The following is a 23,395-nucleotide window of genomic DNA, read 5'->3' as shown; positions in this document are numbered from 1 at the left end:
TACAGTTGTGTATACCTGGCCCTGCAGAAATTCAGTTGCATTTGAGTTCAGCCACACCTGCACACAAACTAATGTATTTGTGTTCATGCTCTTGCACACATTCTGGGTACACTTTTGTTCACATGCATGACAGCTGATGACAAAAATGTAAGAAGGGCAGCATGCTACTACAGAACAACTTGTGAGTAAACTGGCTCTGCCATTTCTCCAATAACCAACTGTAATGTAGAGAGGTAGGGCAGACTTGCACTAACATGGAAATCACATTCACGGCCCTTCCTCTAAGTTGAGCTGGGGAAGGTTAACCTAGTTATACAAGCTGAGTACTGCATTGGGAGTTACTGTTCAGAAGAAAAGTTGAGCTGTATCGCATGTTGCTTCATGAAGTTTCCCCCATGCCTCCTGAGCTGTGTCGCATTTGCCTTTTGACCCTTATGGTATATTAAAGAATTGATCTGTCTCTATCCAACTGCTGTTTCTCCCTTTTGCTTTCCCACTGTAGACAAGTGAATCAGAGGAAAATGGATCTGACAGTTTCATGCACTCTATGGACCCCCAACTGGAGAGACAAGTTGAAACAATCAGGAACCTGGTGGACTCCTACATGGGAATTGTCAACAAAACTATCCGAGACCTCATGCCTAAGACCATCATGCATCTCATGATAAATAATGTACATGTCCCCCTGCTTAGCCCATTGGGAACTGTGGGAGAACTAGACAGATAAGAGAAGAAGGAGTGAAAGACATGGATAGAAGAATAAAAGATGAAAGAGAGAGAAATATGGGTGGACTAGCAGAAAAGAGGTGAAAGAGAGAGAGGAGGGGAGGAGAGAATGGGAGACAGAGACTAAATGGGGAGGGGAATGAGAAAGAGGGCGTTGGTGGGAAGATGATTCAGATGGAGGCTTTGATGGGTGTGATTTCCTGTTCTTTCTGCTATGGTTACAGACAAAGGATTTTATCCATTCGGAGTTGCTAGCAAACCTCTACTCCTGTGGAGACCAAAATACCCTCATGGAAGAGTCATCAGAGCAGGCCCAGCGGCGTGATGAGATGCTCCGCATGTATCATGCTCTGAAGGAGGCACTCAACATCACTGGGGACATTAACACCACCACCATCAGCACCCCTATGCCCCCGCCGGTGGACGACTCCTGGCTGCAGGTGCAGAACATACCATCTGGACGCAGGTATCAGAGGCTCAGGGGGAGTGCCCCACAGACCTGCCTGATGCCTCTTTAGGGGCTAGATGGGGCCTCCTGCTAGAATATGAAGGCTAATGGATGCTGAAGATTCTGGGGTATTTAAAATTTATGTGCACATTGTTGAGGCCTTGAAAATTACATAAGAGCTTTTAGAGCTTGTATAGGTGAATTAGGCTGTCAGACTCTTGAGGGTGACATGGAGGTTGGAGGCGTCTCGAAGGTAAACAGAAGGATTGAAGGGCTCTGGGAGGTGATGGGAGGGCTAGAGAGCATGTGGGTTTTGGAGAGATACTGGACACGCCTGTTGCTGCAGGTGAACTCCTTTTGGTTTCTTTTGTAGGTCTCCCACCTCCAGCCCTACACCACAGAGGAGAGCTCCTGCGGTTCCACCAGCCAGGCCTGGATCTCGAGGTCCAGCTCCTGGACCTCCTCCTGCTGGTGGACCCACCCTGGGTGGTGCTCCCCCTGTGCCCTCCAGGCCAGGTGCTTCCCCTGATCCTTTTGGACCCCCCCCTCAAGTTCCATCTCGGCCAAACCGTGCTCCTCCTGGTGTCCCCAGGTAAGTCCTGAGACACTCATGCAGAGAGGGGAGAGATCTGGGTTTCAGGTGGCAGCTTTGGTAATGCCTCCCTCCTCTCAGCTTATAAAGCAGTCAAGGGCTGTTTGGGATGCGTGAAGCCTTTCTCCATGGCTGTGTCTACACTGGGCCACTTATTCCGGAAAAGCAGCCGCTTTTCCAGAATAAGCTGCGAGCTGTCTACACTGGCCCCTTGAATTTCCGGAAAAGCAGTGACAATTTACTGTAAGAAATCAGCTGCTTTTCCGGAAAGACTATGCTGCTCCCGCTCGGGCAAAAGTCCTTTTTCCGGAAAACTGTTCTGGAAAAGGGCCAGTGTAGACAGCCCAGTAGTCTTTTCCGGAAAAAAGCCTCGATCGAGAAAATGACGATCGGGGCTCTTTTCCGGAAAAGCGCATCTACATTGGCCACAGATGCTTTTCCGGAAAAAGGGCTTTTCCGGAAAAGCAGCCTGCCAGTGTCGACGCTCTTTTTCCGGAAATACTTATAATGGAAAACTGTTCCGTTTTAAGCATTTCCGGAAATTCATGCCAGTGTAGACACAGCCCATATGTTTGAATCAGTTCTGCAGTTGGGAACATTTCTTCCTTTATTTGTTTTTAGTGCTGAAATTTCATTTTCTCAGGGGAGACCGTGAGGAGGCAGCTGTCTGAAACAGAGGGATGTCCTCTTCCCCGCCAAAAACTGCATGTAGGGTTTGGGAGGGACCTTGTGTCACAGCGTGTTGCACATGGTAATCCAAGTCAAAGTAGTAATACTGGTACTTGTACTTATCAGTGGGAAACAAAAGTGTCTGAAGTGGGGTGAGATAGGCATCAACAGTTGTACGTGTTCTGTGGAAATGAGGAAAATATCAAGGAGCCCCAGTGTGTGAGCTCTTTCTCTTCTCCTGATACAGTGTGTTTTAAGGAGAGGAAGAAAGGACTTCCACTAAGATATGTGGATGAATTTCCTACTCAACATGGCTGCTGCTTCTGGTACCAGTGGCCAGCTGGCTAGGAATATAGAATAAGAATAAGTGTTTGGGAGGTGGGCTTCCCTTAGGAGCACACTTATCACCCCCACAGTTAACCCCAAGTGCCAAGGGTACTTTCTAACCTAGCCCAGGTCTACACTAGGGAGTTATTTTGAAATAACCCCCCTTGTTTTTAAATAATAAAGGGAGCGATCACACTACCTAGCCTGTTATTTCAAAATAACGGGCTGGTTATTTTGAAATCTGTACTCCTGCTTTCCTCTGGAAATAACACTTATTTTGAAATAGTGTTAGTGTGGACACTCTGGTGTTGTTATTTCGAAACGACTCTTCCCAAAGTCATTTGAAGTAATTACTCCTCGTGCTTCCCGGGGTTCTAAGTCAAGGTAGCGCATCCACAGAGCCTGCCTCAGACTAATTGCAGGCTCCCCTGTAGTGGGGATATGCTATTTCGATTTTATTATTTCGGGAGTTATTATTTCAAATTTAGTTATTTTGACATAATTTCATAGTGTAGACATGCCCCTAGAGAGCTAACATCAGAACTCACATTCCCATAAGAAAGCTTTGTAGGACTGGATCTTCCCCCAGGGTACAGTCACCCTGTGCATATCTTAGACACTCCGGAATGAGTCACAGGTGCACTGCTAAGGAAATTTTAGGAAGAAGCCAGGCTGGAACCAAGGTCATTTCAGTGTTGGCTCCTGCCTACGGTGTTGGATTGCAGCCTGAGGAATGGAAAGAAGTAGAATGATTCAGTGAATGAATAATTCACCAGGAACCAGGAACTTCTCTTCTGCGTGTGTAAGGAAGTTCTTTCCTTTGATAATACCCTGTTTCTGATGGGTGCTGATCATGTATGTCAGAGGCTGCCTGGCCCTCTTCTGTTGCAACACCGTGTTTCTGATGGGTGTTCATGGTGTATGTCAAAGCTTCCCAGTTCCCTCTTCTGTGATAACACCCTGTCTTTGATGGGTGGTGATGGTACATGTTAGAGGCTGCTTGGTCCTTCCCCTGTGATAATGCCTTCACTCTCTGGGTGAAGAGAGAGAGAGTTCTTTGACAGGTTCTGGATCCAGCCCAGGACAGGAGCAGGAGCGGATGAGTCCGAAGAGGATGCAGCTCAGTTTTTATTGATTCATTGGCACCTTCTCAGTGCCTTTGCCCTGGCCTTTCCTCTACCCATTGATGTTGCTCCCACAAGGACCCAGACCCAGCCACTTGTACTTTGCTGCCCTCTCCCAGGGGCTTGCAGTACCATTGGTAGTGCCTGTGGATATCTGCATGCCTCAGCTGTGTAGTTTTGGCTCTTGCTTCTTGTGCTGCTACCTCCCCACATGCCACTCCTTTTCTGTTCACTTTTTGTGTGTTTCCCACATTTCTCCATCTGCCTTTCATGCCTTGCGCTTCATTTCCTCACTCACGGAAAATATTCTATATATCCTGGCTGTCCGGGTAGGAGCCCCCAAACAGCCTGAAATGTGCTGAACTCCTGCCTCTGCACCAGCCTACGTTGCTACCCCTGTCCCCTTTTGTATCAGGCTTTTATGGATGATTCCTTCTGAGTGGAGCAGAGAGGCACAGAGCAAAACAACAACACTGGACTAGAGGAAGGAAGCTTGAAATGTCTGACTGAACAGGTCCACTCTGCCTTGCCCTGGCGAGGGAGCAGGAAATGGTGTATCATCTGCAGTAGTTCTGAAGGGTGTAGTGAAGCAATACTCACTCACACTTTCTCTCTCTCTCTCTCCCATTCTCTCTCCCCAGTTCCTCCATCCTTCCAGCTGTTCATAGACTCCTCCCGTGCCCTTATACCATGTTTGCCATTTGGGATTCTCCAATCACCGGGGAACTCAGATGGCAACCGTTCTCCCTCCTCTGTATATAGAATAAGAAAGTTCCCTGCTGGCACTGAGCTTGAGTCTTCCTGCCATGGGTGAACGGGTACCATCTCCATCATTGCTTTTCTTTTAATACCCATCTTTCCCTCACTGGATGGATCACACAGGGTGCCATAAGCGTGTGAAGTGGAACTTGTTATCTTTATAGTGTGAGTGGCCCTTGCTATGGGAATGAGTACAATGAGAAAAATGGGAAGTGAGACGTGTATGTTTGGGTGTACTTGTGCATGTGAATGGATGTATGTGCATATGCCTGTTGTATGTGTATGTGTTCATCTCCATCTGGCTTTTATGAACATCTGGAGTCAAGGCTGGTGAGGTAGAGTATACTTTGCCCCATACACTCAGACACTTGAGCATGTGCTAGCACACACAAATATCTCCACTGCCCATTTTCTTGAACAGGAAGTCATCAAAGAAGCAGGATTCTTTCCTTTTGATTAAGTCCCCCTGGGTGGAGGACTTCAGCAGTTGGTCCTTCAGTCTCCTGGATAAGTCCATACTTACCTATACCCTTGGGAGCTATTTATCTAAGTACATTAGAAACAGTTCTAAAGTCTCTGACCATGCAATGAAGGTCATGTGCTCTGAGCATCAACAATCCGTGCAGAAAGTTCTAATTTGCAGAAAATCGTTTTTGTCACACAAACGTGATTTCATTCTTGTTGAGATAAGTTTGATTGATACAGTTAACTTGCATATATGTAATATACACAGATATTTGTAAGACATTTGGTTTATGCAGCATGATATTTTGATTGTAAAACTCACACTGTACAATATCAATAGAATACATGCTAAGTAGATTAAGGAGAACTGGCTAATGGACAGATCTCAAAAAGTTCTTTTCAAAGAGCATCATCATCAAATAGAGGTGCCTTTCTAGAAGATATGCCTGAGTCAAACAAAGTTATTGGGATCAATACAGAGGTAACTGAATGAAATTCTGCAACCTAAGTTACATAGGAGGTCATGATTTGATGGTCTCTTCTAGCCTTAAAATCTATTAAGTTATGTCCTTGTTTCCTCATCTCCAGTCTGGTACCGAAGACCCAGAAGTGCACGTTAGTCCTTCTTGCTTTCTGCTTCTCATGGGCTTTGTTTCTTTCGATTAAATGTGGTATATTAGTTAGTGTTGCAGTATCATTAGAAAGCCTGGATCTCAAGTGAATTGTGATAGACAGCCAGCCAAATCCTGAGACCTGCTATCCTGTTTGTTAGTTTAAGCACATGTGAGTGTACTTTAGTGCACATGGGCACTTGTGTGAATATGTGCTGATGTGGCTTAAGTCAGAGTGTGAATCCTGCTTGTATATGTGTAAGTGTGCAGAAGCCTATTTGTGTGCTCATGTGAATATGCTAATGACTGTGTGAATCCAACTGTGTGTGTGTGTGTATATATTCTTACAGATTTGTCTGCCTCTTTGTGTGCATATGTGAGGGTCATATGCTTTTAAACAGATGTGTGCAGATCTGTATGTACAGAAATGTGTGTATATCTGTTCATGCACTTTGTTTAATTTGGTTGGTATGTATGCATCTCTGTGGCCAGGTGTGTCTGTAGGCATGTGACGTGCACTCTTCTGTATAGATGTGGCTGTGAGTGTGTCGAATGTGCTCCTATAGGCTGAGTGTCTGTTTATTCTCTCACCTTCCTGACTGTCTGTGCGGCTTCTGCCTTGAATTGTCTGAACTGCCATGTTGATTTCGTGTTGTCTTTCAGAATCACTATCAGTGACCCCTGAGGACTGGCAGCCACGGTATGTTCCGCACTCTCTCCCTGCGATGCATGAGTCAGTGTGTCTCCCCTCCTCCATTCCCACTGCTCTGTTGCTCACCTCTCCTACCTGATACTCTACTTGTACCAGATCTCCTTCTTCCAGGTCCCCATGACGGGAGGAGTCTTCACAGAAAGCTGGACAGTCAGACAGGGAGCATTTGCTCAGAGCTGCAGGTGGGAGGAAGGCTGGGAGAAGCCTCAGGAATTGACTGTCTTTTTAAAAAAAGTAAAAATATCAGAAAAGAAAACCTCACCTTTGAATGGGTGGGCTCAGAGAGAGGGGAAAGAGAGAGAGCATAGGGGATAGGGTGGGAGCAGCGTCTCTCTGAATCATGCAATGACAGGTAGATGGACTGAATGAACTCTCGGTCTTTTCCATCCCTGTCTGCCCCAATGGCCTTTCTGGAGCTGTGGGTTGAATGCTTGTTTTACATTCCAGCATGTCTGCCCAAAGTAGTCCCTGCATTGCCATCTAGTGTCCATGGAAGGCAGGACAAGGTTCTGGGGCCCCCAAATATGGAGTAATCCTGCCCTTACATGCTCCCCATAAACCTGTTTCATCTGATCCCAATTAGAGATAAATATCCATCACATATTTTTCCTCTTGATCCCCTAGCAATATCTTCTCCTGTTTTGCTGGCCAAATGTCCCGTCTCTTCCCATTCTCTTTCCCATGTGTAACCCACACACCTGAGTGTGGTCTGTTGTCCCATCTAGTGGCCCTGAGACCACTTACATAATAACGAGTCTGCTCTACAGCATTGGCTGAGAGCCAACTGGCTTTCAGCTCATGTGGTAGAGGCTTATGCATTAAGCTCCAGAGGTTCCAGGTTGGATTCCACATGCAGATGGCCAGTGTTCCAAGTATGCTCTTGTCTTATAACACCAGCAGACTCTGGTTATGGGTTACACGTGCAAAATGGGGGTGAATGCCGCAGGCCATGTCCCACCTTCACCCTGCTCCAGGGCCTCTGTCTGTCTGTCCTTCTCTCTTTTGCACTCTCCCCGCCCTTTGCAGCAGCAAATATGCTGAACACCAGATTAGCAAGGTGGCCCATCATCAAGTATATAGTGTACTGTGCTGGGCTTACACTCAGGAGCTGAACTTTCCATCTGAGTAAATACTGACAGGGAAGGATGTAACTTGAAGAAGGATGTGGGCCTGAATGGAATTTACCTGTCCTCCCTGAGATCTGCTGACCCTTACTGAAGAGAAAGGGGGAGAGAGTAGAATGGGACTGCTTTGGGATACGAGTGGGAGAGAGATGTGTGCTAAGGCCCACTTTTGTCCTTATGTGCATTATCTTTCTGCAAGATGGGCCTGCTCATGAAAGATGTTGAGCAACTGCAGCTCCTATTGAATTTTTTAGACCTGACCAAGCAAGGCACCTTCAGCTACCAACGGGAGTTGCAAGTGCTCAGTGCTCTTGGGTGAAGCCCTCAGAGTTCATAATCAGCTCCTGTCCCATAGTGAATGGTGACCGTTTTATTGCTGCATGTAGCTGGGCAGAGGGCGGAAAGGTGCCACAGCACAGAGAACCAACACCATGACTGTTCTGTGGTAAATGTTTTGCTTCAAGGGCTTCATTTCTGTCAGGCCTCTGTCAGTTCCCCCCCGTCACCTGCCTGCTGCTGACCTGTTGGGAAGCTCCAGTAGAAAAGCTCATCCTGGAGAGGGTCTCAGATAGGAGGGTTGTCTGTTGTCTGTGCTTTGTTCTGGGACTCGCTGTTATGAGGCTTTCTCTGCCCTTGGTCTGGTTTACAAAGAGCACCAAGGAAGCTAATGTAGGATGGTGGTGTTGGGGGGAACCTTTCTGATCCTGACTATCGATAGCAGCAGCTTGTTGCAGCTCAGCAGACTCCCTCCAAGTGTTTCCTCTCTCACCCAGATTTGTGTGCTGTCCTCTCATGTCCTAGAAATGATAAAGATCTAAGTTTGAATATGGTTTGAAAGGGCAAGTGAAAAGCAAACAATTGTTTGGTTTGTGCCCCCTCTTGCTCATTTTAGGCTAAATTCCACTCCCATTGTAGGCACTAGGAGATTTGTCAGTGAATGCCAAGAGAGCAGAATTTAATGGTATAATGACAGACTCATAAGAGTCTCTGCTGTTTCCACATTAGCCTCCAGCACCCAACTTCTCTCTTGTCCCTAAAGACGCTGGCAATAGGCAGAGACTCTCGCTGAGAGGCAGTTTTCAGCCTCTGATGTCACCATCTAGATCCTTTAACAGTCTCACCAGACCTCTAGAAAAGAGGAGAAAAGTCAAGACCTGCAGAAAAGTAAAAAACAAGCAGAGATCAACACCAAACCCTCTGAGACCATCTTTGTACTTCGTACACAATCTGCAAAAGAACATTAGCACATCTCTTACTTCAATTCACCATTCAAATCTGCGTGCTCTGTTAGGGCTGTGTGGATCATCCGTGCCAGAGTGACTTGTTTCCAGTGATTTCAAACCCTTTTCTATCCATATCTGGTGAGACTATGAAGAGAATCTGTCTAAGCACATGATATGCAAACAGATCTCTGAGCTTTTGAATAGATGCCTTTTAACTTACAAGTGGCACAGAGCAAGAGCACATAGCTAAAGACTTGACCAGATCCCATTCAAGTCAATGGGAGTTGACTTCAGTGGGCTTTGGGTAAGGCCATAGGTGAGCAACTATAGCAGATAACACACAGACTCCCAATGCATCAAGAAGGCCAGTACCACATACCTCCCCAATGGCTGTCCCTTCTCTGTCACTCATTTTCCTCCTCCGTATAAAGGTGCCATTTTAACTGCCTCGCAATGGTATTGAATTATTCTTCAGTTAACTCATTCCAGTCATTTATGTTGGTTTACTTGAAGAGCAATTTATGCATGACAGCCGAGGAAGTGATGGCTTCTCTTGCATTATAGATTTGCAGAATCAAAGAAAAACCACAGTGTTCTGCACTTTCTTCAAAAAAGCGTCAAGTGGTACAGTAATCCTGGTCTTTACCTGAAAATTAGATCAATCCAGCTTCAATCTAGCTACATCGCTATGGGACTGTGAAAAATATCATGTCCTGAGAGACAAAGCTAGGTCAGCTTAGCTCCCACTGTGGACACAGCTAGGTCAGCAGAAGAATACTTCCAGAAAAGCTTATGCAAATGAAGCGTGGCGTGGAATAGCGTCACGCTTCATGCGCATGATTAATTAGCAGCCGCTTTTGCGCAAGAGACTTTTGCGCAAAAAGGAGCTGTGTAGACGGCTCCTTTTTGCGCAAAACCCCCCTCTTGCTCAAGAGCCGTTCTTCCTCATTTTTTCAGGAAGAACGGCTCTTGCGCAAGAGGAGGTTTTTGCGCAAAAACGGAACCGTCTACACAGCTCCTTTTTGCACAAAAGCCTCTTGCGCAAAAGCGGCTGCTAATTAACCATGCGCATGAAGCGTGACGATATTCCACGCCACGCTTCATTTGCATAAGCGTTTCCGGAAGAAGCCGGAAAGCTGTAGCCGTAGCCATAGCGGCCCAGGGGCCGAATGTGGCCCTTGGGTTGCCTGGATCTGGCCCCTCAGGGTTAGGGACTCCCCTCCAGCATTGGGGAGCCCGCACTGGCACTCTAACTCCTCCGCTGCCTCCATGCAGCCCCCAGCCCCCAACTGATTTTTCCGTGGATCAGCAGCCCCTGATCTAAAAAGGTTCCTTACCCCTGATCTACATCAATGGAGAAACTCCTTCCGTTGATGTGAGAACCATCTACTCTATAGCAGCACAGCTGCAATGCCATAGCATTGCTCCTGCATCCACTGTAGTGTAGTAATGGCCTAACAGTGCCACAAGCAGGAAACAAAGGGTCAAATTTCACCCTGCCATAGGCGGTTGTAATGCCCCTGGCTTCAGTGGAAATGTGCCTGCTGACACTGGGACTGAATTTGGCTTTATTTCTGTTAATTAGGAATGAAATGTTCTGGTTCTAATTACTACTTGTTTGGACTGTAAGAAATTCACACCAGTTGAACTACATCAGCTACTGAAAATACATTTACAGCAGTCTGCACCTCTGCAAAACAGAGTTTGGAATGATTCAGAGCAGGGCTACTCAACATGCAGGCCCATTTGTGGCCCGCCATGTGGTTTGGTTTTATGCAGGGCTCAACACATGACATTTGGGGGGGATCCTTTGAACATGGCTTCCACTGGGAACATGCTCCACAAAGGCAAGGCATCTCCCAGGCGGGGTGAGCATTGAAAGATGCAAGGGGTACAGGGTGTTGGTGTTTCTACCCCCAGAGAGGAGGTGCAGGGAGTGCTGGGGCATTGTGGGACATGCTTTGTATTCATGCCCGTCAGTGTGAAATAAGCTAGTTGCATATATTTGCATGTATATGCCACCACACTTAAGTTGCGACCCTCGGCATGTGCTGAGTATCATCGTGGCCCCCGGGGCTTCCAAAGTTGAGTAGCCCTGATTTAGAGTGTACAACTGCTCTCAGTACAGAGGTGCCTTAGTTTCAGTAGCCAGTAGGTGCAAATTCAACAAGATTTCCTTCTGTATGTTACCGACACAACCACTGTTAGACAGAATGGTATCAAGCTCATTTACTTTCACCCACATCCTATTCGTTTGCTCTTTGCGTTTCATTCATCTTGGACAATGAAACTAGTCTTGCCACGTGCCGATCAGTTTCATTTTCCCGGCCTCTTGCCCTTCAGGATGCTGTTGAGTTTGGGTTGCAGACATTGCAGGGCAAGGTGTTTAAATAAAAATATACAGACAATTTTCATTGAGGGAAAAGTCTGTCAATTTCTAACCATGTTTAGATTATGTACAATCTCCCTTCTCTCCGATATTTTCAAGTTGAGGTTATCCTTTTAATTTCCACTTCATTTACCCAGATGAGAGAAAGTGAATGAGAGTGACCCCTAGAGGAAGCCAGTCCTGTAAGATGAAGTTTGTGCCCTTCCACTTAGATCTTATTTCTGCCCAATCGACTTATTAAAATACTTGCAACATAAAAATGCTTGGAACAATATTAAGGAAATCACATCACAAGCAGCAAAGACCAAATAAGTCAATGGGGGTCACATTTGTTGGGCCCCAAGACTGTACAAACCAAAGGATCACACTTATTTCAGTAGCTAATCTCAAACATGCCCCTAGCTGTTGAGAACTGAAATCTGCAGACTCTCACCTTCTTTAGTGCAGGGGCAGGGTGCCTCTCCAAACCAGCCAGCAGCCTCTAAGACAGCGCCTCCCAGAGGGCACTGTCCACACGGTGTGACTGACGTTCACTTGCTTCACTATTATTGTGTCCATGCTTCTCGACTCTCATTCAGGTGCCTGTGCAGTCACTGGCAATTAGCCTTTGTGTTTTTGTGATTTCCCACTGGAAGGCGATAATAGCTGTGCAATTAATTCCTCCTCATTACTATTAGGGAGCTGTAGTGACCAGAGTAGCCAATGTTAAGCTGAGTTTAAAATTGTAAGACTTCTCTATGGAATCCTACCGATGCTCTGGGGAACCCATTTCTCCAAACTAAGGTCCCCTTTCTTTGGTGCCTCCCACTGGCTCCAATGAGGTGGAGAAGCATGTGTGATTGTGACTGTGACTGCCATGCTAACCACGGTGTGTGTTCTCTTCTTCTTTTTGTTTTCTTCTGCTTTTTCACAGCAGGAAGGGCCCTGCCTCACCTACTCGACCCACCATAATCCGACCAGCTGAACCGTCCCTCTTAGATTTATAACCCAAGGCCTGTAGACAGCTGGTGACAAGCACCGTACCCGCGGCTTTCCCACCCCCTACCACCTATCACAGGCACATTCGCTCCTCTCATCCATCCCACCCCTTACCGTTCACTACCCCCTCCTGGTGTGTTATAAAACACAAGCTAGTGTTTGAGCGCTTCTTCGTCTTCTCTTGTGCATCCTGTATTGCTTTGTGAGCATAGACTAGTCCCCATTCACTGGCGTGGGACTTTGAAGGACACAGGCTCCTTGAAGTGATCAGTTGTGGGGGCATCCTTAACCCCAAATGGCAACTACCTAGCCAAGTACTCCATCTGGTTGGGCTAGCCTGAACAATGTGTCCTGCCTGCATTGGCTAGCTGTAGTGTCTCAGCACCTAGAACTAATCTATAGCTCTGTAGGTATTTTCTTATGTTGTAGTAAAGAAGACAAAGCGCAACTCAGAAGAATAAGTGATACTGGGAAAATGTGTGACATTATTGGTAACAAAGGTGAAATGTCCAGTGTGTGGGCTTGAATTAAGGTGCAAAAATTCATATATTGTTAGGAACAGTGCAATGAACCTCACTTCAAAGGAAGGCAGGGAGCGCAAGATGGGGGGAGCTTTATTGAACGGTGTAACCCTTCCAAAACAAAGTCTGAGATAGCTCATATACACACGCCTCAGAGTTCACGGAGCAGATGGATCAACCTGTCCACAGCTAACCCTAGTAGCTGAGAAAATGTGGCTGATGGAAAGCCGCTGGCCTCTGCCAGCTGCTGTGTCACATAACTGCCTGCAACTGACTTTCCAGAAACTGTGGGGAACAGATGTGATGCTCCCCCTTTGCAAACAGACAAGCAAAAGTTTTCAGGGAGTTCGCTAAATAATGTTTTATTGCAAATATCTCTGCTTCAAAAAAGCACATTTCTTGTTCAGTGTTTTGTTTTTCGTTTTTGTTTTTTTTGATAACGTGATAATTATGATAACCTATTCTTCTTGCATGCGGATGGTACGTGTTTGAGGAAACTTGTAACCACTGCAGACCATGACTCGTCTAACTTGGGTACTTTCGTTTTAATGTTATATGTGTAAAAAAAAAAAAAGAGTATTAAAAGTATATTGATCTAGTGCACCTCAGATGTTGTGGCTCGGTGGAAGCCAAAAGAAGCATTCACCCTGCAGGCTTTGAACCATCTCTGATTCCGATTTAAGTTCTCTTATTCTAGTATTGTTGGTTTTGACTTCTGTGATGGATCCATTTTGCCTGAGGTTTGGGTGCTAGTTCCTGTCCATGTTTGAATTATTGTTTTAATGCTTTTTCCTTCCCCCTTTCCCTTTCTCTTCCTTTTTTTATTCTTTTTCTTTTGTGTCTTTCTTAAATTCCAGCCGGCCAGGCAAGGCCAGTCCCTCCCGCCCAGAGAGTCCAAAGCCACCATTTGAAATGTAGCCTTGCTCCCTCTGAGAATATTTGCCTGCCTCTTAGCTGTTCTGTCCTGGAATGGTCTGACTTGCATCTCTCATATGGCTTGTTCTGTTGTTGTTTGTGACATACACACGTCAGATGTGACTCTAGTGAAACTGTTTTTTTTTTCTTTCCAGTTGCTTAAAGGAATTAAAACAAGTATATTGTAGTTATGAGACACATATCCTATTATATAAATATCTATAAATATATATATAAGATCAAGATATATATATGTCAGGTGTTTTAAGCCATTTGTGCTTCCATGTGGGTTTTAGCAAATACTTGAGTAGGAATATATATATATACACCCAACAAATTAACTGAATCCTGACATTGAGTTTTTGAGCTGATTGTTAAATTCCTTGCTGTGTACAGTTGCGTTATTGTATTGCCCCAGACTCGTGGGTGAACCATCTCAGTACCGGTAGTAGCTATGATGCAGTTTGTGATCTACCTGTCACTCTTGTTTATTGGTTGAAATAAACTATCATTTCTGTATAACGAAGGACTCCACAAGTAGAATAAAACTCACTCTCTCTATGGGCATGCACGGGGTTTATGTTTAATTAGCATAATGTAACCTTTCATCCTAAAGAACTTTACAAGCTCCCTATGCACTCTCTCAGATGCCACCACCTGGGGGAAGAGTAGGGGAGCAGCACCAAGCAACATAATTAGAAAGGTAATGCTGGGCAGGGACATTGAAGCAATGAGTAAATAAAGCACGGGGCTTCCTTTAATGCCCAGCCATGGAGAGTGGTGTTCTAAAAATGGCCACACACTAAACTCGCTGTTCTTTAAACTCCCACTGCCTATTCCCACTGGTAATCTGTAGTACCTGGCATCAAGCTGCAGAATGTTTCTAGTGAGAGGTATCTGTTGAAGCCAGTTACCCCTTCTCCTCCAGGGAGGATTTCAAGGGTCTAAAAGGAGGGTCCCTAAGTGCCTTTCACTTCCTTTTAACCACTGAAGGGGCACTATCCTTGATGCTTTCCTTGGTTTTTTCCCCCCCTCCCTTTTGATGATGCTTTTTTGGGGGAGAATGGAGGAGGCAGGCTTTCTTAAAAGGTCCGAGTACAAGCTAGCACTGATGCTTCAGTTTGAACAATAAAGAAATGGTACCATCAGGCACAGATGTCCTGGATGACTTGCAGGAGCCTAATATAGCCCTACAGATGCAGGAGGGTTCTTCAAGCTAGTCAACTACATTCGGCAATGTGTCAGGCCAATATAAACTGCAGACATTAGTTAGACCTTAAGTGGCAATGTTTCCCTCTTACGTCACAGCCACCTGCCTGGTTTTGTCTGGGTAAAGCCCAGCACCAGGGCCCAGGTGACAGCCAGCAACAGATGCCAGCCAGTACTAAGGTCTCCAAATTTGTGTCAATCTTATTTGGGGCCAAGATTCTAGTACTGTCAGCATGGTGCTGAGGTACCTGTGTCTCCTTGGGTTAGCTTAATTCAGCACTGTGGGCCCAGCACTGGTGCTGCAGCCCTTTCAGTTGACCTAGTTGGTGCTGTGTCCCAGCACCACAGATGAGGTACTGACATCCCCTGATGGTGAAGCTTGTCTCAGTAGCCTTCATCTTTTCATGTGTGAAAATCTCTTTAAGGACCCACAAAGTGAATAAATGGTGACTGGAATAGCCCAGTCTCTCATTTTGTCCACCTATTAATTTCCAGTTCTACAGCTTCTGTTATCAAGCATGATTTCTGCATACTACATGACCTTTTAGTTTGGCCTAACAGCATCTGGTTTTCTTGCAACTGTTTAACATTTATTATGGCAAACAACTTGACCTATTTTTCATGTTTAGTTTTCAAGTAAGCGAAAGCTATATAGACCAACTGTCATACCATTACTTACTGCCCGTCAATGCCACACCACTTAGTAACTCTGAAACAGGCTAAGTGCTAATTCAAGGCTCATGTTCTAATTTCAAAAACATCAAAGGCACTGACTGGTTTAAGACATGTAGCATTCAAACATTGGCATCAGGGCTTTAGGTCTGAAGTTGCGTCATGAAGAACTTTCCTAGAGTCTGCTCCACAACATCCACCAGTATTGGATCGCGGGATGTGCAGGCAAGTTCTTTGTAAAATTGCACAGCAACAATAGAGCACTAAATGCATTTTGGCAGTCACACTTGGAATCACACTGCCGTAGCCCCAAAGGTCTGAGTTTTGAACAGATTCGGCCCGCTCGTGCCAGTGTTATATGTTTGTTCTAGAACCTATTCAGCTAGGATACCAGCAAGACCTTGAACTTTCATCATAAGTTTGGGCATTGCAGGGAATCTGCATCAGGTACAATTGCTTCAGAAGTGGTCTCATTGTTTTAAACCTAAACCAGTGGTTCTCAAAGGCTGCGTCGATTGGCAAGATATTGCGCAAATACTTTTACCGGAAAAGTTTTTCCGGTAAAAGTATTTGTGCAAGAGAGCGTCTATACTGGCATGTGCCTTTGCGTAAAAGATTTACTTTTGCGCAAAAGCATCCGTGCCCAGTGAAGATGCTCTCTTGAGCAAGAAAACTCCAATGGCCATTTTAGCCATTTGGCTTTCTTGTGCAAGAAATAAATGTGGCTGTCTACACTGGCCCTCTTGCACAAGAATACTTGCACAAGAGGGCTTATCCCTGAGTGGGAGCGTCGGACTATTTGCGCAAGAACCACTGATTTTGTACAAAGTCAGTGTTCTTGTGCAAATACAAGTGGCCAGTGTAGACAGGCGGCAAGATTTTGCGCAAAATCATGCCAGTCTAGACGTAGCCTAAGTGTGTTCTGAACCCATCCTGCCTGTGGGCCATGGGCTCGGTGCCTCCCTCTCCTGCAGTAGGGAGCCCTTGCTAGCACTTCATCCCCATGCCCTCTCCCTGTGAGGTTGGAGTGCCAGTGCTGGCTTTCTGCTGCAGGAGTCCTGGAATCCCAGCTAATGGGAGCACCAGGGGGCAGTGCCTGGGAGCAGCTGGGTGAGCACCCCTCATCCCTCTCCTGCCCATACCATGTATCCCCAGGCTACACCACCCTCCCACAGACACTCCTCTACTCTCAACCCATTCCTGCACCCTCTCTTCCACCCAGCCCCTCTCCCCTCTCCAACACCCATTTTGTCATCATGGGTGGTTGGCTATTGGTCCATAGAAAGGTTTGCGTTGAGCAGGATGGATCACACTTCTGTCTTTATCTGATGTATCATGTAAATGAAGCATGACCAGACAAGGCCCCTCTATTACCACCCAGGAAAACATATTATGCACTAGTAAGGTCACTCCAAACATTACCCAATGTTTTTGAAAACCTCCCTTTCTCTCAAGACTGCAATCAGGCATTCCTCTGTGTGTTCCTTCAGAGTCCATTGGTTCAGGACATCTGTTTCCAGGTTAGTTCAGAGGCAGCCAAACTGGTGTAATTGCTGTAGGTTGGGTCTTGGCAGTTTTGTTCAAACAGTTTACATCTGATATTAGCACTTTTCAGAAAATGTGACCTTTGTCTTCACCTTGGGGGTGAACTGTATCAAGCTGACTTGAGTGCTGACATGCTGAAACTGACCTTTCCCCCCCCCCTAATTAAAAAGTAGGTTTTGACCAACCCACCCACTCCCTTTCTTCTCCATTGCCATCTATTAGACTTTAAAGTCTCTGTTATAAGATGTAAAAGCTTGGCCAGAGCAGCCAGTGCCAGCAGTGTGCCTAGGCATGCCAGGGCAGAGGCTGCGCCGTAAGGCCATAGTCCCACCGGTTAACTGGAACTGGTAAGCATTACCCATTAAGGGGGGCACCAATCCAAGAATTTGGAACATGGCCAGGGACCACGCTCTTCCATGATATTAATGGAGGAGGTGTGGGGTATGGGATGGAGGTGGTTCTGACCTGGGACAGGGGCTAGGGTATAGTAGAGGGTGCAGGGGTTTGGGCTGTAACCTAGGGCAGAGGACGATTGTGACCAGGGGCAGGAGATTGTGCGCAGGATCTGGGTGGGGGCATAGATGCAGGAGAGGGGGCAGAGGGTTTAATTATGTAGGGTATGGGTGCAAGGGGGGGTAGAAAATTAGGGAGAGGCAGGGGCTGGGATGTCAGAGGCAGGCTCTGGCTAGACTTACTTGGGCGACTCCTAGCTAGCAGGTTTCTCAGGCAGGCTCCCTGCCTGTCCCATTCCTGCACTGGCTGTCGGGGGCATGTGGGTCTGAACAGCTGCAAGCCTGAGGGGAGGGGTGCTTCTAGTGCAGCCTATTCTTAGAACAGTTCTCTCATTGGCCAGAAACCGCCAAATGGGATAGTGCTGGAGGTGCATGAAGCCTCTCCCCCTCTACGCCCTGGCTTGTGGGGGATGGGGCAGGCAGGGAGCCTGCATGAGGGTCCCTACTGTGTCCACCGGCCAGATCTGGGGGCTTGGATGTGGCCTGTGGGCCATATTTCGCTCAGCCCTGTGGGTTAACCTTTCACATCCATACTCTGATCCTCTCTGAATAATAAAGACCAGGGCTCGACCAACCACTGTTTCTACTTGCCCATGGCGAGTAGATATCAGCCGGTCGCTCCGTGCGCCCCATTCACCAGCGCTGCATGCATGCGCAGTGCCAGTCTGGCGCATGCATGGTGTGGAGCTGGCGAGTAGCTCTCACCACAGTTTGTCGAGCCCTGGTAAAGACTGATACAAACCATAGCAAAATAGGGTCCTAAGTTATGAGCTTATAGGATTTTAGAGTAATTGCAACCCTACATACATATCAACATTGCCTCCTATTTGGAACTGGTGAGTCTCTTTTGAACATTGGCTCTCAGTAGTCAAAAGAGCTCAAAGGGCTCAATCTTGCAAGGTTAGCACTTCATTATATACCTATAGTCCACACTGAAATCAACTGAAGCTCAGGGCATCCACACTTCTCAGATCTTTTACACTTTGCAGGATCAAGCCCATAGTGGATTCTAGTACATAGACAATATCCTTGGATCCAGCGATCAGGATATGCCAGAGTCCATCATGGAATTTCTCTACATGAACTGCAATTGAGACTTTAGAAGGCTGTAGGTGGCACAAGCTACTGCAATAACAGTAAGCAAAATGAAAATGTAAGGCATTATACAAAATTCACCCAGTTCGATGCAGAGATGTATTTTCACCATTTTCTATAGCTGAAAGGATGGAGGCACAGAGGTTAAACAAGAAGGGGGTCAGTGTAAGAGATGGAGCTTCCTATAATCAGACCATCTTGCACAAAGAAAGAAAGAATTCACTATCAGTTTTCCTAGCCAAATTTCAAGGTACTGTGAACAGAAATCATGCATAGTCGGTGCTTGCCTGAATAAGTTTATTCAGAAGGAAAAGAATTTATAACAGGATTAAATCACCTCTGCAATAGAATGCAAAATTTCTCTAACAGTGTTTTCTTTCACATTCCTGGAATAGAACACCCAATAAATATTTACCCCTTTTGATAATAACATTGCTCTGTATTAAATCACAACCCTTCCCCACTGCAGTTAGATCATTTTTATAATACAGGTTTGAGCAACCCCAGCAGGCAAAAATGCTGCAAGGGGCCATATTCTTTCTTCAAGGAATATACAAAATGTTACTTACACAGATACACTATGTACACAAACTCGTGCAAACAGGAGCTTGTAGGCCTGCCTTGCTAGTGCCTGCGGGATGCCCCCAGCAGTGCACTCTGTCCATAACACTGACAGTCAATACCAGGGCTGTTCAAATGAAAGGACTTAAAAACAGTTTTTATCCTCCCCCAACAGGCTAACATTCAGCTGTTCACATTTTGGAGGAGTTCATTGATTTTATTCCACAGAACCTCTTTCCCCCTCTAAAATAAAAGTTTAAATTAGTTTTAAAAAATCTGAAACATAATGTGCTTTTTGTTGAGGAACAACCAGGTTAAAAAAAGGCTTGTTCAAAATAAGACAGAACTGATTATAGAAAGGACCTGCTGAATTTTAACTAAGAAAAGTCATATACCAGGACAGCCTTTGTTAGCCAGAGCCTTTCTTTTCAAGACAGAATAGTACATACGGGACTCAAGCATGTGCTTCTAAGTCATCAACCTGGAATTTATCTTTATGTAAGTCGGTTTCCTTAAAAACACATACACTTCAGAGTGTTCTCCTTATAGAGACCAGCCACTCGGACTGCTGAGCTGACAGTCAGCAAGCAATAAGTTCTAGATTTTAAATCCATATGTACTTTTGAGACACTGGTGTTATTCCTCTCTGCCAGCAGATGGAGACGGTAACCCACCTGGTTGAGCCCTGTACACACCATCTTTTAGAATCTTTTTCAGCAAGTTGCTCCATTCATCACTTTCCATTTTCTTTGCTGCTTGCTCAGGGAACTGATTCTCTCACCACTAAAACATTCAGCTCAAATGTTTACCACCTTGTTTCTCCTCAGTCAGTTCTGCAACTTGGAAGTGCTGCCAGGTGACAACTCCATCTCTTGCGTGTGTCTTGGAATTACTGGGGACAGGGACAGAGACAGACTAAGCCCAGAAGGTCCCTAATGTACTCAGCTGGTGTGAGCCTTGCCCCCTGGGTGGGGGACAGGGCGATGAAGGAATCCAGGAGAGAGCTATAACTCTAAAGTCCAGAAATTCAAAACAAAGCACATTTATTAAGTGATTTGCTTTTACTTATTTCTCCCTTTTTAAATAAATAAAAACCTTCAGACAAACAAGGTTAAACGTCATCCTTCAAAGTGCAGTTACATTACCACCACACCCTCAACCAACCACATAAAGCTTATGCCAAATAACCAAGCATCTGTCCCAAGAGGACTCAGAAGGCAATTCCTGGCCACTTCCCCCCTATCTAATGTGAATAAAAGTTTCTGTAGTGCTGCCTAGGCAGGCAGCCTGTGTCTTTTTGGCTGTTTACGACTAGCAAGGTTGGCTTCTGATGGAGTGAAGGAGACAAGCTGAAGAGAACAATGGGAGGTTTAAGATACATGGTGTGAAACATACAAATAATCATTCAGAATCCAGAGTTTGTTGCCAGAATGAGTTACTTTAGGAGCATTTTGGGAGGAGATGGGCAGATAGCAATCATGACTGGTGCAATGGTCACAAGCCAATCACTGCTGAGAAGCTGGCTGCCAGCAGCAGAGTCCCATCGGAGAGCTAGGAAATAAGTGTGCAAGTTACTGTGTCAGAGGACATGAGGTCCCGCCACTTTCATGTGGGCCAGGCTGAGGCAGCACTACCAATTGCCTCACATGATTACTTCAAGTCACAGTCAGTACTCAGAGTGTACCACATAACAGAAGAGAGAAAAGGGAGAGATGAGCAGGTCGGACGCTCGAGTTCTGTCTGATGCAATCCCTCTTTACCCACAAAGAGGAAATCTATTCAGACTCAGAGTTCTGGACTGAGATACTAGGTGAGTTTAAGAAGTTTGGGTACTTAACCGGCTCTCAGAAAATTGCTGCAAGTCAGGTTTCTGATGCCATTTAAACCACCATGATCTTGACTTCATCATTCTCGTCAGCACGATAGAAGAAAGGAATACAGGGGTTTTCCAACAAGGAGCCCAGCCTCTCCCGAGGGTTCTGGATTTCTCTCAAAAGCTGCATGATTTGCTTAGCAGTGGGATCCTCTGGACTCGGCTGGGAACCTTTGCTATCACTAGATACATGGGATTGAAGAACTGCAGCCTCCTGTTCTGGCTCATCTTCTAAACTCACCTCTCGCAGTCCTGTGGAAAACAAAGACAAGGCAGGTTACTATTCCCATCCCAACACTGAGCAGCCAGGCTCCCTATCAGCAAGCAGGAGTTGCTATTTCCATTCTGCTGCACAGAATATCGCTCACCTTCTCCATCGGTAGCATTCAGTTCAATGTGCCTCTCAGCTGCAATGGCACTTCCACTTTCTTGACTTACTAGCAGGTCTGGGTTCTGAGCAGCTGCCAAATACTTGTTGTACCACTCATTCCTCTCCCCAACCAGACGCATCACTAATTCCTGAAGCTCCAACAACTTCATCTGTAGCAAGTGAGCAAGTAAAGCAAAACCCATGAAAGGAACATGTCCTCCCTGTGGCCACAGACAGTACATACAGCCTGTTCTATCACACTGCCCCCACAGTTGGCCAATATTTCCAGGTCAACTGCACTCAGCAGCAAGCACACTAACCCACACCCACCATGCAGAGGGCATTTTCCCTCATCAAAATTCCAAGTTGGCGTCTTATAATTGGTGGGTTGGCCCCTGCCTGAGCAGGTCAGATATCTTGACACACAATGCTGGTTTCAGGCATTTGGAAATCAGTTTGATGCCCTGTACATCACAAAACTAGTAGTGAATTTGGCACAATGAGACTGTCTTCTCAGGAGATACCAACAGCTGAACAGCAGCTCATGCTGGAGGTCTGAATTCAGAAAACAGGTAGAGTTTTACACAACATCCTTTGGATGCCTGCTACTCATCTGCAGAAATCAGCTTTTGCATACACACGTTCCACTTGTGCTTCCTGGACTTTCACCATTGTGCAAGTACTATTCTGATAGGATGGATCCCTTACCTTCATCTCTTCCTTATCCTGAGCCAGTCGGCTGATGTACTCCTCTTTCTCCCGGTGCCTCTGTTTTAGGATAGCCCTCTGACTCTGGTACAATGCAATATACTCCCCTGGAGCACAGGAGAAAAGCATAAGGCAGAGACAATGTACCAAGGAGTTACAATATTATAAAGCTTCTTCTTTCTGCTTGAACTTTACAGTATTAGGTGAACGATCTATGGGGCTTTAGAATCCAGCTGACAGCAAATCTGGACACCAGACTGGAAGTCTTCTTATCCAGCAGGATAATTTTAACACACCTGGAGGCCTGACAGTAGAAATCTGATTGGTGGGCTTAAGTGATCAGGCTCCATGAGCAATTACAGAGGCACCTGTAATTTTAGCTCACTGAGATAGAACATCTTGGGGAATCTATGAAGAGGTTGCCTAGTTGCTCTCACGCTGGCAATCTTACCGATTGTATCTGTTTCCCCAGACAGCTGTATGCAGCGATGCTCCAGCTGCTCTACTCGGTCCTTCAGATCAGCCTTCTCATGCATCAGGTCTGTGAAGCGGAACTGAACACACAACCAACATCAACCATTTGAACAACTACACATATACAGGGAATACATAAGGGAGTCAACAGTGCACCCTGGGTCAGCCTGTGCTGAAGAAATAATACTGTTCTTCTTCCCCACTTATCTCCTGTGTGTCAGCTGGACTGATTTGGTGGATAAAGGAGGAGAAAGAAACAGCTACAGAGTGTGACATCACAGGGATAAGGAACCCTTTACATTTCCTACTATCATAACAGCACAACTTCCCAGGCACTGATGGCCTCAAGATTGCTGAGCCACTAGAAGCTATTTCTCACTCTTTTGCACTGGGGAGAACAGTATGGAGCCTGCCCCACCACGATGGCTTCAGAAAAAAATCAAGGACCAAAGTCAGCCCCCTACACCTATCTCTTCAGGGTTAAACTACTGGCGGCCATGCTGAGCATACAAAGCTAGATACCAAAGTGATAAGCCACTCACAGGAAACCTGGGAAAGGAGGCTGCTGTGTCACAAACCAGATTTGCTATTGATTCCCTTGCAACCCACTCTTAGTCTGCTATACAAAAATGGGACCTGCTGCCTGGCTCCAGAGCTCAGCTGGAGGCTCAGTTGCTCACCTGTAGTTTCTGCATGGCAGTTTTTAAAGCCTCATGAACCTCCACTGGGACAGTATCTGTAGTGTAACCTGGAAAGGACATATGCAGAGTCAGTGTATGGGGTCTGCCAACGA

General features: G+C 46.0%; 2 protein-coding genes across 20 annotated transcripts in view; one reads left to right on the top strand and one right to left on the bottom strand.

Moving 5' to 3' along the window:
* DNM1 (dynamin 1) overlaps positions 1–14,144 on the top strand; it is a 127,913-nt gene extending 113,769 nt beyond the window's left edge. For 2 of the 13 annotated variants that reach the window (XM_006119022.5, XM_075905873.2), the window contains 4 exons: positions 503–673; positions 951–1,192; positions 1,548–1,766; positions 12,083–14,144. In XM_006119022.5, coding sequence (XP_006119084.1) covers positions 503–673; positions 951–1,192; positions 1,548–1,766; positions 12,083–12,155 — 705 coding nt within the window. In that variant the 3' untranslated portion in view covers positions 12,156–14,144. The other 11 variants (XR_016347773.1, XR_016347772.1, XM_075905877.2 and 8 more) reach the window with 11 other exon arrangements.
* A 4,755-nt stretch (positions 14,145–18,899) lies between these two features.
* The window catches only part of GOLGA2 (golgin A2), a 28,701-nt gene continuing 24,205 nt past the window's right edge, over positions 18,900–23,395 (bottom strand). For all 7 annotated transcript variants that reach the window (XM_075905864.2, XM_075905866.2, XM_075905868.2 and 4 more), the window contains 5 exons: positions 23,283–23,350; positions 22,580–22,682; positions 22,129–22,235; positions 21,419–21,590; positions 18,900–21,302 (listed from right to left, as the gene is read on the bottom strand). In XM_075905864.2, the coding sequence (XP_075761979.2) occupies positions 21,058–21,302; positions 21,419–21,590; positions 22,129–22,235; positions 22,580–22,682; positions 23,283–23,350 (695 nt within the window). In that variant the 3' untranslated portion in view covers positions 18,900–21,057. The remainder of the gene's footprint in view (positions 21,303–21,418; positions 21,591–22,128; positions 22,236–22,579; positions 22,683–23,282; positions 23,351–23,395) is intronic.

This window comes from Pelodiscus sinensis, chromosome 23 (assembly GCF_052426305.1).
Source record: "Pelodiscus sinensis isolate ZL-2025 chromosome 23, ASM5242630v1, whole genome shotgun sequence".
Classification (NCBI taxonomy): domain Eukaryota; kingdom Metazoa; phylum Chordata; order Testudines; family Trionychidae; genus Pelodiscus; species Pelodiscus sinensis.
The sequence above is the reverse complement of the archived record's forward strand: the minus strand, read 5'-3'. Positions and strand labels throughout refer to the sequence as shown.